Here is a 15,117-nt window from a genome sequence, read left to right on the forward strand (position 1 = left end):
CTCGACTAGTTCAGTCATATAATAATTATGTATGTACAATATTTATGAATAATAATTTAATTTTTTTTTATAAATGCAAATCATATTATGTCAGGATAGTATAACATATTATTGTGTAATATTTTCATATTAAAAAAGTTGTTGAATTAAAGATTAAAATAGGCTGTTTGAGTGAGGTTATAAGCTCTTCAAAAAAAAAATAATAAAGAAAAAGTAAAAAAATGTTAATTTATTTATAAGATCTTAATAATATTATTACAATTAATTATAAATTTATCGTTACTAAAATTTTATAAATTTTGTAATCTTATTTATTCAAATATGTTAATGTTTTATTTTTTAAAATAAGATTTGATTCTTATATGTTATAATATTATCTTATAAGATGTTTTAAATAAATTTAGTTAAATATGATATAAGAGGAATAGAGAAGATGAAGAATTGATATAAGAATATAATGTTCTTTAAAATTAAGGGGGAACACGTGCATGGCATGGACTATTGAAGATGCCGTCTCCACCGCCACGAGGGATGACACGCGGTGGCTCTCTATATAAAGGTGGCCACACCCTCTTTTCCTCTGATGCACAGCGGAGACAGTGCCCAATCCATTTTTATTACTTATCAAGTCGACGCCTTTCCTTTTCTCGCCGGCGGAAAATCTCTCTCTACGCGTCGGACCTGCACTGAGCCCCCTATTGTTTGTTAGCCGGAGGTTCGCTTCGCAACTCCCTGTCTAGCTTTTTTTCTATCGCTGGTGGATCAATGATGTATTCATGCATGTGTATTTGACTAGGGATTGATCAATGGTTTAGTTGTTAAATTTCTAGGGTTACGTGATATCTCTGATTTGTTCTTTGCAATCCTTTTATCTTTTTTTTTTTGGTGGGGGGTTTTGTCTGCATGTATGACTCTCTATGGCAACGTGATGTGTGTGTGTGTGCGTGTTTCCCTTTTCCCCGTTTCAGTCCAAGAGACCGACTTAGTGGGTGGGGTTTGCTTTTTCTTTAATTTGGTTGAAATAGGTTTTATCGGATGTGATTTGATTTCTTACCTTTCATGATGGTTAGAAAGATTAGAGAATTTTTGTGGTTTTGAGGTAATTTTTGGGCTACTCCAAGGTTCCCTAGATTTTTCCCGTTTTATTTCTCAGTCTCGTGGGATTCTTATCCTTCCGGAAAAAGCAAATACTTAGGAATAAAGATGTTTTTATCTTATGTTGGGTTATCGGGTGATTTGTTTTGCTAACGAGTAAATACTTATTAGCTACAAACTTCTTCTGGCTCATGAAGATGATTATTTATTCTTTGCAAGGGCAACTTGGCTCGTATTAAAGTGCTAAAGTAATGATCTACGACTGTATTTGTATTAAAATTCAGCACAAAAAGAAACTGTATTTGTATTAAATTTCCTAATTAGTATATTCATATCATGTTTCCCTCCTACTTACATGACTATACTCTGATGTGTTAACTTTACATCCTTAGAATGAGGCCCTGGAGATAGTTTCTGGGTGTACTAATTTGATGACATAGTTATGCTTGCATCCTTCAGTATTGGTGGAAAATATAGACACATGAATGATTTCATTGGTTGCTTCAACTTCAGGAACATAACGTGATGGCTTCCAAGAGAATTCAGAAAGAATTGAAAGACTTGCAAAAGGACCCTCCTGCATCCTGCAGTGCTGGTCTGTAATCATTCTTCTCCTAATTTCCCACTACATATGCCTTAAAAGTTGCTTCCCCCCCCCCACCCCCACACCAAAAACAAAAAAAAAAGAAAAAATATTTTCTGTTATAACCTGTATTGAAAACTTTTCTATATAATGTTGTTGGAACTCCAGAGTTGGTCTTCGTTCAGTCCTCAAACGATTCATTCTTAGAGTTGGTTGCTTTTGGTTGAGAGTTGAAGTCATACTGGTAGACTTTGAAAATTAAGTATTAACCTCTGAGCACAGAGAAGAAAGGATGATCATCAGTATCCTGTGTTAATTTCTTAAAATTTTCTTGTTTAATTTCATGTGGTTTTTTCTTTTAACATGTTTGATTTGCATTGATGCAGTCTGTAAAGGCATAAATGAGTTTCTAAATGAAGTCTACTTTTTTCACATATTATCATAATGGAACATCTATCAATTCATTTTTGTTAATAATGAAGCTCAAGCATTCTGTCACCCCTTGCTGCAGGGCCTGTGGGTGAAGATATGTTCCATTGGCAAGCTACCATTATGGGTCCTTCAGACAGCCCATTTTCTGGTGGGGTGTTTCTCGTGACTATCCGTTTTCCACCTGATTATCCATTCAAACCACCCAAGGTAAATTGTGCTTGCCTGGTATTTGCATTTGGTCCTTTGCACATAGCACCGAGTTGGTGTCCTTGTACTGATTTGAAGCATTATATAAAAGAACTCGAGTGACCATCATTTTGGAATGATTCTTGACTTAGAATTATCTATTCAAATTAGTTTGGTTGAGCGGATGCCTTTAAACAGAGTGCACTGTGGACTTATTTTCCAGTGGAAAATTGTTCGCATGGTGCAAACATGTGTTGGTTAAGAACTGAAACAGAAAACCACATGTGATATGTTTTTGAGATGTGAAGCACCAAAGAGTAGTTCCGGTGGTTTTCATTTATTTTTCCATCATACATTCAGATTCATGTGGGCATCCTTTTGTATGAGGTTATGGCACTGTCACTGTTGTTATATCTGACGGCGTTAGTACCGAAAATAACTTGTTTGATGCCACTTCTGGCATTACATTTTCATTTTCATTCCTACTATTTGATCTGGATTCTTACTCTTGTGTGTACGTTGAGCAGGTGTCTTTCAAAACAAAGGTTTTCCACCCAAATATCAACAGCAATGGTAGTATTTGTCTGGATATCCTTAAAGAGCAGTGGAGCCCTGCCCTTACAATATCGAAGGTACTTTTGACTTGTTCTCAGTTCCCTGTATGTTGGTCGCCGTTACTTACCATCCATTTCAATGGACACCTGAGTATCAAGTGAAGAAATAACTAGAGTGGGGAACAAAAATTACTTTGTCCAGTTAATCTTTCAAGGATTTGGTTTTTTGTGCTCTCCATTAAGGTTATAAACTTGTGATGAGTGGGTATTGAACTATTAATTCCCAGTTAAAGGAGTGTTTATGGAAACTTTTGCTTTTAGATAAGTGATTTTCGTAGAAAAAGTTGAAAGTTGTAGCAGGATAAGAAATGGGAAGTGTTTGTAAAAAAAAGTGAAAATAGACAAAAGTTAAATTGGATATTGTTTTGGAAAAAGTCACTTTTAAAACAAACTTAATTGATTAAAGACCGTTTTTATCCGCATGTGCTAAAAGGATACTATGTTTGCTTATATTTGCACTTGTTGTTTGTCAATAATAATTATTTTTCACAAAAGATAATAAATTTTTAATTTAATAATGCTCCCAGTAAGTAATATAATTATTGATTCATACACTAATTAAACTTGCATGATTGCCAAAAAAAAAATAATTTTATTAATTAATTAAAGCCATCTGATTTATATTTTTTTTTAATCATGTAGGAATAATATAATTAGATAATATATAACAAATAAAATATTAAGTATGTGAAAGTGTAAGTTTGATTATTGTTAAATTATTTAAATTTCTTGAAAATTTTAATATCAACTTTAAATGTGTGATGTTAAAAGTAAATTGAATTATGATTATTATAATGAGGGTAAAGTAGTAAAAGTTGAAGTTGGATTTATTTACAGAAAAAGTGTAAAGGTTGAATTGGATTTATTTACAAAAAAAATTAAAGCAACTAGAGGTGCCTTTTTTAGCATTTTCAGAAGTAGAAACTTTTACATTCCAAGCACTTCAAAAGTATTTTTTTAAAACCATAAGATGAAAAACGCTTTTTTAAAGTACTCACAAGCAGTCCCTAAATGGTAAAACTTGTTCTCAACAACAGTGAGGTCTTGAATTATAGTATGTTCAAATTATCATTTGTTGAATGGATGGCAGTGTAGATGGATAAATGGATAGAACCCACACTAGTCATAGTAGCATGTTTTTACGGCATTATAATAGATGTACGTTCTGCAGTTGGCTTGTGCCCTTGCTCTGTTTCTATGAGAATCAGTAGGATTCTGAACTTGTGGTTTGCGAGTGCACACCTGACTACATGTTTGATGGTGGTTTCCATATAGGTACTCCTCTCCATATGCTCTTTGCTGACTGATCCAAACCCGGATGACCCTCTTGTGCCTGAGATTGCTAACATGTACAAGGCTGATAGAGTCAAGTATGAGAGCACTGCTCGATCCTGGACCCAGAAGTATGCCATGGGCTAGAAGATCCTAATTTGCAGATTGGCATAATCACATTATATGCTACTAGTAGTAATAAAGATTGAAAGGTGGACAGACATTATGCTGACAATTAAGAATTTTGGGCAGTTCATTATGGCTCCGTGTTTTGAAACTACAGAATTGGTGGCCTAGTGGGATCAAGCGTTTCTCGTCTGATAGGTTGTCATATAATTTATAAGCTTGTTCTACTTGATGATTGTTGGCTTAAAATCCATCCATAGCAGACTCGCTCTTTGTTCTGGTGTGATGTGAGATATCATGGTAGTGATAACTATGCAACTGACTGAATTGATGATATAATCTGCACCAAGATGTCTAATTGGCCTGTTTGAAATGGGATATCGAAGTGAACACTCCAATAAGACCAGCTGGTTAATATATCTAATCCTTTTCTCCCAACCTGTAACATTTTGTAATTTCTATGGGCGTATTGGTTTGTAACTAACACCTGAATTGGGGCCCTAAACGGAAACATGGGCCGGCCTGTCAACCCCGCGGGTCTGAAAACCTTCATTCTTAAAATACTCCGTACTGAGGGCAGGCCCGATAGTCATAAAATGCGTTCCCCACCAAACACGAGATTGCGGTCCTTCCTCCTACTCCCAGCAGAATGGTCCTTCTCGCTCAGGAAAACCAGAGGAGACGGGACGGGACGTAGAGAACTCGTCGACACGTCCTTTTTGGTAGCAGCTACATACTGTATAAATACAAGAAGTTGCTGTTTTATCATTTGGTATTGTTCTTTTTGTTTCTTTTCATCTCCTTCGTATTTGAGATTACCCGAAAGCGACTTTAGCTGAGCTACCACATTTATTTCTATGTCTGCTGCTGTATGTGTGTACTGTGCAAATTGGAGTTCTCGGCGGCCCTACCCTTTGCCCCTTATTCGCTTCCGAATATATTCAGAAAGGGATCCCAACACAAGGTGTGAATACTTTGATTTGATACCGTCGGGTAGACATGCTTGGTAACATGTTAGGCATTGCAAAATTTACCATGAATATTTTGAGTTAAAAAGAATTGCTTGTTATGAATGAGAATTCAGTTGGATCAGACGGAGTTGAATTTGACTTTGGGAATTTTGAATGACGATATTAAATAAAATTGCATTTATAATACAGAATTATATAAACAAGCATTTGTATATTTATTGTCTGAGGATTAAAATTTTTTAAATTTCAAATATCTCTATTCAAATACTATATTAATATTTCAAAAACGAGAGAAAAAAGAAAAGAGTAAGTATTGCTGGACTCTTTGCTCAACTTGGTAATTTTGATAAGGGGTGTGAATTCGGTTCCAACTGACGAAGGGGAAACAAAAAAAAAAAAAAATGACTTAGACCAAATAAATATGAAGTTGATTTGAAACTAAAGTTTTTTTTTTTAAATTGAAATCATGTGTTATTGTTAATTAAAATAACTCGATTATTATAATTCATGTCCAATTATAAAATAATTAAAATTTAGAAAATACATACTATTATAGTGGATAACACCCATTATACAATAGAATAATATCTCAAATATATAGCACGAGCTCTCAAACACCCCGTAGCTAAGACATTCTCAACATCAACAGTCAATCATTGGTCAAATGAATCAAAGGAGTGATCATCAGCAATAATCACAAAATTGAAAACATAATGATCATCAATCAATCGCAAAAGTGGGGGCGAGATGTGATGCATTTGCAGGAAGAGTACTTCCATTTGGAGGCTCATTGCTTCGACGATCGCCATGCACTGCTTCTCGCCTCTCCCACCCACGCAACTCGCGCACATACATGCGCGTGTGTGTGTGAGTGTGAGGGTGAGGGTGTGTCCTGAGGCGTCTGTGTCAGGTGTGAAAATGACTAGTCTGTCTGAATATTTCACACGTCGGGTCGCCTTCTTTAGACCCTTCTGCCCCATTCTCATGCCCACCCCCATACATCACTCTCAATCTCCCCCTTTTTACTGCAAATCTCTCCTCTCCCCCTGCCTCACTACTATCTATCTCAACCAACTGCTTTGATTCTCCCATCTTTCCCTCCCTCTCTTCATTAATATATAATTATTATAATTGTATAACTGACTTATTGCCAAAAAAAAAAAAAAAATCCATCTATGTAATAACTGAGATTGGTACTAAATTAATAATTTACAATGATTTTATTATCAATACCCTTTTTATTAAAATATAGGTTTCAGGTGAATAATATAGCTGTGATATGTACAGAAAAGATGTTACACTCACATTTACTAATAATTAAGATCTTATTGCAGCCCATCTTCCACTTTTTGGCATTGGAATTGTTTCCTTGTCTAGACACGATTTTCCTTTCAAACGCGCGTTGCACGTTCTGCACTACTTTCCCTGTACTATCCTTTTTTTAGGAAATTTTTTAATTCAAATTGGATTTAGTTGAATTTTAATTAATTATATAATAAATAGAATATGTATTGTGTGATTAATGTACAGTTCATATAAAGTGACCAATCATATGAAATGTATCATATTTGTTTTGTGATTAATTTAGGCCGACGGACCTTGATTTGGATTAAAAAAAAATTTTTTTGACAGTTGATTGTATATGTGAAATGATTTCTATATTGGGTAAATTACAATGTATCTTTTGATATTTGACATAATTATAAATAGTCACTCGTCGTTTAAAAATTTCAAATGCCCCCCTTAATATTTGATAAAATTATGTAATTATTGAATAGATGTATAAAATTATCATCGACAGTTTTATTTCAACAAAAATCGAAATTACTAAACTAAATGATTTAGATAAAACTTTACTGATTTGCGGTGACATAAAGAGACACAAACGTTGGCCTTCCAGTGTTTGTGTGAGTATAATAATTTGTTATTTCTTTATTTCGTTTGAACTAATATCATAATGGATCAGTTTCTGATAGGTACATACTAAACGAAATAATAAATTGTATTTTATCTATCTCGTTTCCTTCTTTTCCCATTCATTTTGGGATGGAAATTACATTTATGACAATGAAATAGTATATTCCCGTCGTAATTTGATCACAATCAAGATTATATTTATATGTTGCCACCTTTAAAAAAGAAAAAAACACAAGTAAAGTAGATGCAATTAAAATGGTTTACGTCCCACAATTAAAAGTGAAATGAATAAAAAATGTCTTACAATAATTGTTGAATCCAATAAAACATGGACTGAATGTAGACAAAGGTAATTCAGAATGTACCTAACATTAATTGCCACCTTTCCTTTAATCAAAGACCAACCTAACAATATTGGCATACGACGACTTTAATCGAAACCCTTTTGGGTGGACAGAAAATCTGATTTGTTCGCTGCATAAAATCTTTTGGAATGAAATTATTTTGAAAAAGTGAAGTCAAACAACTGACACTGTCTTTCTTGAATCACAACAAATTATTCAGACACAACCATCCACGTGATAAAAGTTAAATAATTTAGCTACTTCCTAGGCCACTGCCACAGTCCCACAGTCCCACTGCCACTCCCACTGCCACCCATCTATATTTTTATCATACGTTGAAGATCCCCTTCACCTGTACTCTTCAACAATATTTTCTCCCTTGCTCCATAAATCAAATCTTTGATCATTACGATTTTGGACCACTTCTCATATGTCTATGATTCCACCTCCACAAATATTAAACTATATAAGCAACCCATGGAATTCGGTCCCAGAATATCCTAACATTCTAGCAATAATTTGGTAAAATATTAGGCTCAAATGACAATTATAAAAAAGAAAATGAAAAAATAAATAACATCAACTGAAAATTAGAAAAATTCAGAAACTATTCAAACAATGATCAAAATGATGGAATTTTGCGATGAGCAATGGCCTCTCATGATGGTATGTAGATCGCTCCGTAACTCATTTCGAAATAAAAAAAAATTGATAACTTGAAATTTCACAGTCAAGCTACACAACTAAAACACTACAATTTTAACTTTTGTACATCAAAACATTTGTAAAATGATTCGTCTCTTGTTCTACGTCATTCTAATTTAATAGGCTCGGAATAATGTATCTAGCTAGGTGAGTGCGATAAGTGATGCAATAATAGTGCATGTACTTAAGTAATCGCTACTTGACCGCATTCAAACAAATAATTCGAGAGAGAGAGGGATTAGCAAACATTTAAGAAGTAATGAAGTTGATGTAAGAATAATGAGGTGTGGGGAATGTAATGTAATAATGATTGATGAGACTGGAGAATGTGGTTTTAAGAACAGCAATCACATAATTAAGATGTTATTAGGAGAAAGTAGGAACTCAGAGCTCCCAAATTAATTGCTTGGTCAAAAAAGTATTGAAAGAAAAAGAAGGCTAATTAGCCGCCTTTTTGGTTGTAATAATTGAACCATAACTAATGGTTAATTATGTCATTTCCAGGAGAAAAGTCGTTAAGTTAGTAGCAGTTGTAATAATTATCATCAAGAAAAAATATAATTGAATTTTCTTTTCATAAACATAATACATATTTAAAATGGAAGAAATTTAAGAAAAGGAGAAGGATTGAGATTGAGAGACCCAACTCCACATTGAAAATGGTGAATTCCCTACTCCACCTACTAAAACTAACCCAACTGAATCAGTAGCCTGATGGACCTACCCCTACCCCGGCAAAAAGCTCCCGCCATTAAATGTGCCTCCGAACCCATTGACGCATCACTACCGTACCGTACCGTCAATTTCAAAACAATTGAGAATTTCATTCCTACAACTACAATATTTGCACGCCACTAACATAACAAGAATCCAAAATATTTCCCGTAGTTTCCGGGTAAAAAGTTAAAAGATGCGGGTAAAAACGGGAGATAACCTAACCCTAATCCAGACGAGTACTACTTTTATCCAAACCTCGGTTAAATTCAAAAGTGAAAAATCACAGGCACGCTTTGTGGCCTTTTTCTCTTTTTATTGTTAAATATCAGAGAATCACATAATTTCACCTCCCTCCGGTTTTACCGCCACCCGCAACAGATTCTTTACCACTTTTCCTTCGTTTCCAGTAAGTGCCCTTTAATTGGAAATCAAGCAACAGAATAATAATAATAATAATAATGGAAGGTGACAAATAAGCAAAGGAGAAAAGCAACGGTGGAAGCTTCGCAATTTGGTTCCTTCCTGTATTTAGAGAGAGAAAATATACGAAGGTTATATACGTACGCCTATACCTACACAAGTATATATATATATATATATATATTACGTGTAAAGTTGTGCCAACATTATAGGATCGTAATTGGATCTTTCGTTTTCATTCGATCTCTGTTGCGAGATTTTTTTCTGGAGAAATTTCGGTTCAGAAACTTCGTATTTTTCCTGGATTCTGTTTGAATATATGCTTATTGGGAGCTTAAGTATGATTTGAGAGCTGGAGAAAGCAATGCAGTAGGCTTCGGCGATTGCGATCCTGCTGCTACTGGTTCTGGTGTTGATGTAAGCTTCTTTGGTGCCTTTTTTTCTTAAAAAAAAATCATTTATACATTTTTGTATATAGATTTCACGATGTATGGACGCGTGTGTTTTAGTATCGAATTGTGTGTTTGCGCTTTATCTTGTTATGCTTTTAAATGGAATCCTAGGTGAGATCTGAGGGGAAATAACAAAATTTTAATGGCATTGTTGAAGTTTTTCAATTGGCGAAGAGTTTAGTGTAGAATGAGGGGAAGGAATGTTGTTCATGTGATCTAGTTTCATCTAATAGTTTTTCTTCTTTGCTATTTTTCAACTAGCAGTGAGCTGAATCTGATGTTTTGCAGCTTCTGATAAATTCTTTTTGATTTTGTTGGTTGACTGGTTCATGAAGATATTTGAGCACATAACCGTAACAAATTATTTTGAGGTTTAGGCTTTTCATCATTGAACTTGATCACCTTTTTCTGTGTAGTTATTATCTTGCTAGTTACCGGTAATAATCGATAATAATATAGTTAATGACATTGTGAAAGCCAGGTGAAGTCATGGCATTTCCCGAAATCTAGGTAGATCTGTTATGAAGTGCAGATGAAATAAATTACAGAAATATTATGTGGAGCAAGGGGTTAAGATTCTCTCAGAAGACAAATTTTACTTCCAGTTGAAAGGTTTTGTTCCCTGTGTAGGATTATGAAACTATTTGGTGAAAACTAAAGGATGAAATTGGTTTCCCTTTTGTTTAGTCTTTATGAATGGACAAAATATACTCTTACATGGACCATGCATGATTAGAGATGGTATGATCGAAGGGCTACCACAGAACCCATAAATCTGGTGTCTTGATTAGGCTACTTCTTCCTGAATAATCGTTGTTGCATTAGATTATTGATTATTTATGTGATGCTAACCCATTTCTTTGATTAATGATGTAGTACAACTTTCCCGTTGATGGTTTCATTTGCAAATGGGTTACCTTTAGCTTTGGGGATTGTATCTTTTTCCTGAATCTGGCTAAAATGTCAGGTGGGTGGTTTATTAGCTGCTGTTTTTTCATCTTAATTTGAATGCTAGTGATGTTGTTCACCGTCAAAGGTAAAACAATCTCCGGCAGCAGTTAATTGACATCTCAATCTTTTCTTGTTAACATGATTATTCAACTTGTTAGGTCAAGAAGGGATGGAGGTATATGATGAAACAAGGGAGAGGAAATCAGATTATGAGAACTCTGAAGATGAAAGAAGAAGATCAAAAATTGGGGCCTTAAGGAAAAAGGCGATAAATGCTTCAAACAAGTTCACTCATTCTTTGAAGAAAAGAGGGAAAAGGAAAGTTGATTTTAGAGTGCCTTCTATTTCCATTGAGGATGTGCGGGATGCTAGAGAGGAGAGTGCTGTATGTGACCTGCGTCTAAAACTGCTCGAGAGGAGATTGCTGCCACTTAAACATGATGATTACCATACATTGTTGAGGTGAGTTGTTCTCTGGTTCAGCTTTTTGACAGGTCTAATTTTTAAGACTCCTATCCTTTTACAAGTTCTACATGAGAGCACGAGGCAAGGTCATAAGCAAAACCTAATGGTGCACTCTATTTTGTGACTTGTGATGCAGATTTTTGAAAGCAAGAGAGTTCAACATTGACAAGACCATTCAGATGTGGGAAGAAATGCTTAATTGGAGGAGGGAGTATGGAGCAGACACCATCTTAGAGGTAATTGTAGTTTGCATGATGAACTAGCAAAAGTAGCTCTCAGTGCAAGTCACGCGCACTCACACGCACACACACACACACATATGTATGTGTGTGTGTGCATTTGGGTGGGTGGCTGCACTTTATGAGTCTGTCATGTCCTGCAAAAAACTTCTCATTCATTATTGATCTTCAGAACTTTGAATTTGAGGAACTGGAAGAGGTGTTGCAATATTATCCCCAAGGGTATCATGGAGTTGATAGAGAAGGTAGGCCTGTTTACATCGAAAGGCTTGGAAAAGCTCATCCAGGTAAACTAATGGGCATCACCACCATCGAGCGGTACTTAAAATATCATGTTCAGGAGTTTGAGAAGGCTCTACATGAGAAGTTTCCAGCCTGTTCCATTGCTGCAAAGAGACGGATCTGTTCAACCACCACAATTTTAGATGTGCAAGGCCTGGTATGTAGATAAACTCTTTAATTCTACCAACTTGGTGCTTTGTTATAATCAATCGTTGAACAATTTCTTGTTGTCTCCATGATATTTTATTCATGCTTGAAATGGTTATTTTGTTTAGCATCAGGATTATTTGTTGCGACAGTAAAAATTTCAATCAATTTTGTGTGGCAGGGAGCTTCACGATTTGTATTGATTTTCTAAGAACTTGTCTCCTCATGTATGTCAGATTAAACGAAAATAGATTATCGGTCTAAAATAATTTCATGAATGGTGATTGCAGGGGATTAAAAATTTCACAAAGACTGCTGCTAGTCTATTGGCTTCGATGACAAAGATTGATAATAGTTACTACCCAGAGGTATTTTTAAGTCAATTTTTGGCCCCCTTCACATTGATCAACATGTTACATTTCCAGATTGAGATTCATCCATTTACTTAAACTTAACTCCGGTAAATATGCAGACACTGCACCGCATGTACATTGTTAATGCTGGACCTGGATTCAAGAAGGTGCTTTGGCCTGCTGCACAAAAATTTTTGGATGCAAAAACTACTGCTAAAATCCATGTACAAACATGCCTCTTTCTCGCCTGTTTATCCATTTATTCTTCAATTGCTGACTCATGTGCTATCTCTACAGGTTTTGGACCCCAGGTCGTTGGGGAAACTACTTGAAGCTATTGATCCATGGTTTGCTTGTCTCTTCTGCATCACTTAATGTGTGGTTTCCCAACAAAAGTATCACCTAACGGCTTCCTTTTTATCGCAGTCAATTGCCTGACTTTTTGGGTGGATCATGCACTTGTAATATTGAGGGAGGTTGCCTGAGGTCTGATAAGGGTCCATGGGGTGATCCTGAAATAATGAAGGTAAAACATAATGGAGGGTAATTCATGTACTTTCTTCTTGGGACTTGCACAATATTGCAGACTTATACACGGTATCTGTAAATTTGTGTGTTATCGTGTAATGGTGCTATCTGTCTATTTGTAGGTTGTGTATAATGCAGAAGCAGCTCTTGTGTGGCAGATTGCTAAAACAGCTGGTGATTCACATATTCAAGTCAGGCCATTGAAGGTAGTAAATGAAAAAAGTTGGATTTTACCTTTTAGCTTGGTATGTCTAATCCTTTTTTGTATATAAAATTGTCAGGGGAGATGCAGTGATGGATCTGCAGTTGAATCAGGGTCAGATGTTGATGATCCTTGCTTTTCAATGAGACAGAATAGCTCAATAATTTCAAGACTAGCCCCTGTTGATGAAGTGAGTCAGAGAACATCCAAATCACAGTTTTTAGCTTTCAATAAAAATCTCCAGATTTTTACTCTAGGCATAAATGGATGCGCTTACTGTGTCATATATCATCTAATATCCTCTTCCTCTCTCCCCCTCCTCACTTTCTCTGCACATACCATCTTGCGCACATATTCCTATCACATAGTCATATATGAAACTTCATGACAGATTTCCAGTTTGGTTGCCTGCTCATGTATCAATTTGATGATTTTTAACTTTTTTCAGGCCAGAACAGCAGATCCGTGCATCTATTATAGTTGTGAAGAATATTTTAGTCCAACTGATAATGATGTGGGTGAAGAGCAAGCAGGAAAAGATGAATCTTTATATATATACAATGTAAGAGATCCAGATCGTGATGCAAGACCACATACTGAAGGTTTGTTTTTTTCCTTAAGGACTGCGCTTATGATGCTGTGTGTGTTGATGAGAATATCACTATGTTTTTAGAAAAATAATCTGAGAAGTGAAAGTATTCTTTTTCATCCCTTTTACGCGGTCTTGGCTGTGCCTTTTCTTGTTGCCTTTTACAATCTTATGAACAATGGGAAATTATTATTGAGGTTGCTGTCACCATGCTTGAGTTTCACTGTTTTTTTCGTTTTGTTTTCTTCCTATTCACATTAAAATGCTTTACAAAGATGTCTCTCCATTATTAACATAAGTGTCAATAAATTTGTGTAGATGGGCTTCCTTCCTGATGTAATGGGTGAAAGAATTTCTATTGTAAAGTATCTCTGACATAAAATTGGTCTGCTGACATTAACCCATTTGTGCCCCATTCTTTTGGCTTAAGGATGTGTTATGGAATTGTGTCAGGTACTCTCGTTATGTACTGGTTGGATGCCATCCAGGAGAAACTTGTGAAGAGAAGCTTCCAGTATATGTCAAAAACATTATTATCTATCCCAATCAAGCTTTTTGCTTTCATCCGAAATGTACCTGTTGAATACTGGAGGAGTCAGTCCAACATTTATCCTCCCAATGGTTTAGAAAATGAACCTGAACCAAACACCCATTCGTCAATACATGTAAAAGCTGTTGCAGAAGAGGACAGGATACTTCCGTGTGTACAGCGACTCCAGAGACTGGAAAGTTTGTTGGAACAACTCAACAGCAAACCTGCTGAAATTCCAATTGAGAAGGATCAAATTCTTCAGCAATCTCTGGACAGGATCAAGTGCGTGGAGTTTGACCTTGAGAACACAAAGAGGGTAATTATCCATCATATCTGCTCATCTCATCTCTAGATTTTAGTTATATGAATTTAATAATGAATGTGTCTCCAGGTATTAGACACTGCAGTGCTGAAGCAGCTTCAGATTGCTGACTTACTGGAAAATATGCGGGAAGCAAAGTTTCAGGCAAGTAATTGGCTCAGCAGGGCAACCATTCTGTTGCTTTTATCAATTTCTTGTCGCAATGCACATAGTCATTTCCCTGGAATTTTGTTATGAATATGCCTCTATCAGTGTATTGCTTTCTCTTTTTTTTTTTTTTTCCTTCCCCCTATGCTTGGTTTGGTTTACAAGGTATACAATTATAAATATACATTTGCAGTTGCAAATCAATTTCTGATGTAGTTTGGGCTCTCTTTTCAGAGACGAAGGTGCTTTTGCTAAGTTTGGATTATTAGAAACATAGAACACCCGCACAAACTCCGCGACAGGTCAATGCATGATTGGCAGATGGTTGCTGGGGGTGCATGACAATGACAGAAATGCATTACTACAGACACGTCACTTCTCACAACCCCCTTTACATCTTACTTGATTGGACAAACCTACAAATGCAGCTCTATGGGATGATTCTCATGCAGCTTTGAGATTTTGTATTAGAGGAACAGCGCCACAGTGTGTGCATATGAGCACAGAGTCTTTTATGAACTCTTGG

At 35.6% G+C, this 15,117-nt stretch overlaps 2 protein-coding genes across 4 annotated transcripts; both read left to right on the plus strand.

Moving 5' to 3' along the window:
* On the plus strand, positions 561-4,586 carry LOC105175028 (ubiquitin-conjugating enzyme E2 28). 2 transcript variants are annotated; one of them, XM_011097335.2, is made up of 5 exons: positions 561-715; positions 1,609-1,690; positions 2,190-2,317; positions 2,824-2,928; positions 4,186-4,586. In XM_011097335.2, the coding sequence occupies exons 2-5, from the start codon at positions 1,621-1,623 to the stop codon at positions 4,327-4,329; spliced, it is 447 nt and encodes a 148-aa protein (XP_011095637.1). In that variant the 5' UTR covers positions 561-715; positions 1,609-1,620; the 3' UTR covers positions 4,330-4,586. The 2 variants fall into 2 exon arrangements, with proteins under 2 accessions (XP_011095637.1, XP_020554158.1); XM_020698499.1 differs by lacking the exon at positions 1,609-1,690 and having other exon boundaries at positions 577-715.
* LOC105175029 (phosphatidylinositol/phosphatidylcholine transfer protein SFH13) lies at positions 9,436-15,077 on the plus strand. 2 transcript variants are annotated; one of them, XM_011097337.2, is made up of 15 exons: positions 9,436-9,799; positions 10,711-10,801; positions 10,944-11,247; positions 11,387-11,486; positions 11,662-11,928; positions 12,209-12,286; positions 12,391-12,495; positions 12,569-12,618; positions 12,698-12,797; positions 12,922-13,005; positions 13,081-13,191; positions 13,450-13,603; positions 14,044-14,438; positions 14,514-14,588; positions 14,826-15,077. In XM_011097337.2, the coding sequence occupies exons 2-15, from the start codon at positions 10,795-10,797 to the stop codon at positions 14,844-14,846; spliced, it is 1,851 nt and encodes a 616-aa protein (XP_011095639.1). In that variant the 5' UTR covers positions 9,436-9,799; positions 10,711-10,794; the 3' UTR covers positions 14,847-15,077. The 2 variants fall into 2 exon arrangements, with proteins under 2 accessions (XP_011095639.1, XP_011095638.1); XM_011097336.2 differs by lacking the exon at positions 9,436-9,799 and adding an exon at positions 9,991-10,205.

Source organism: Sesamum indicum, linkage group LG12, assembly GCF_000512975.1.
Source record: "Sesamum indicum cultivar Zhongzhi No. 13 linkage group LG12, S_indicum_v1.0, whole genome shotgun sequence".
In the NCBI taxonomy this organism is placed as follows: domain Eukaryota; kingdom Viridiplantae; phylum Streptophyta; class Magnoliopsida; order Lamiales; family Pedaliaceae; genus Sesamum; species Sesamum indicum.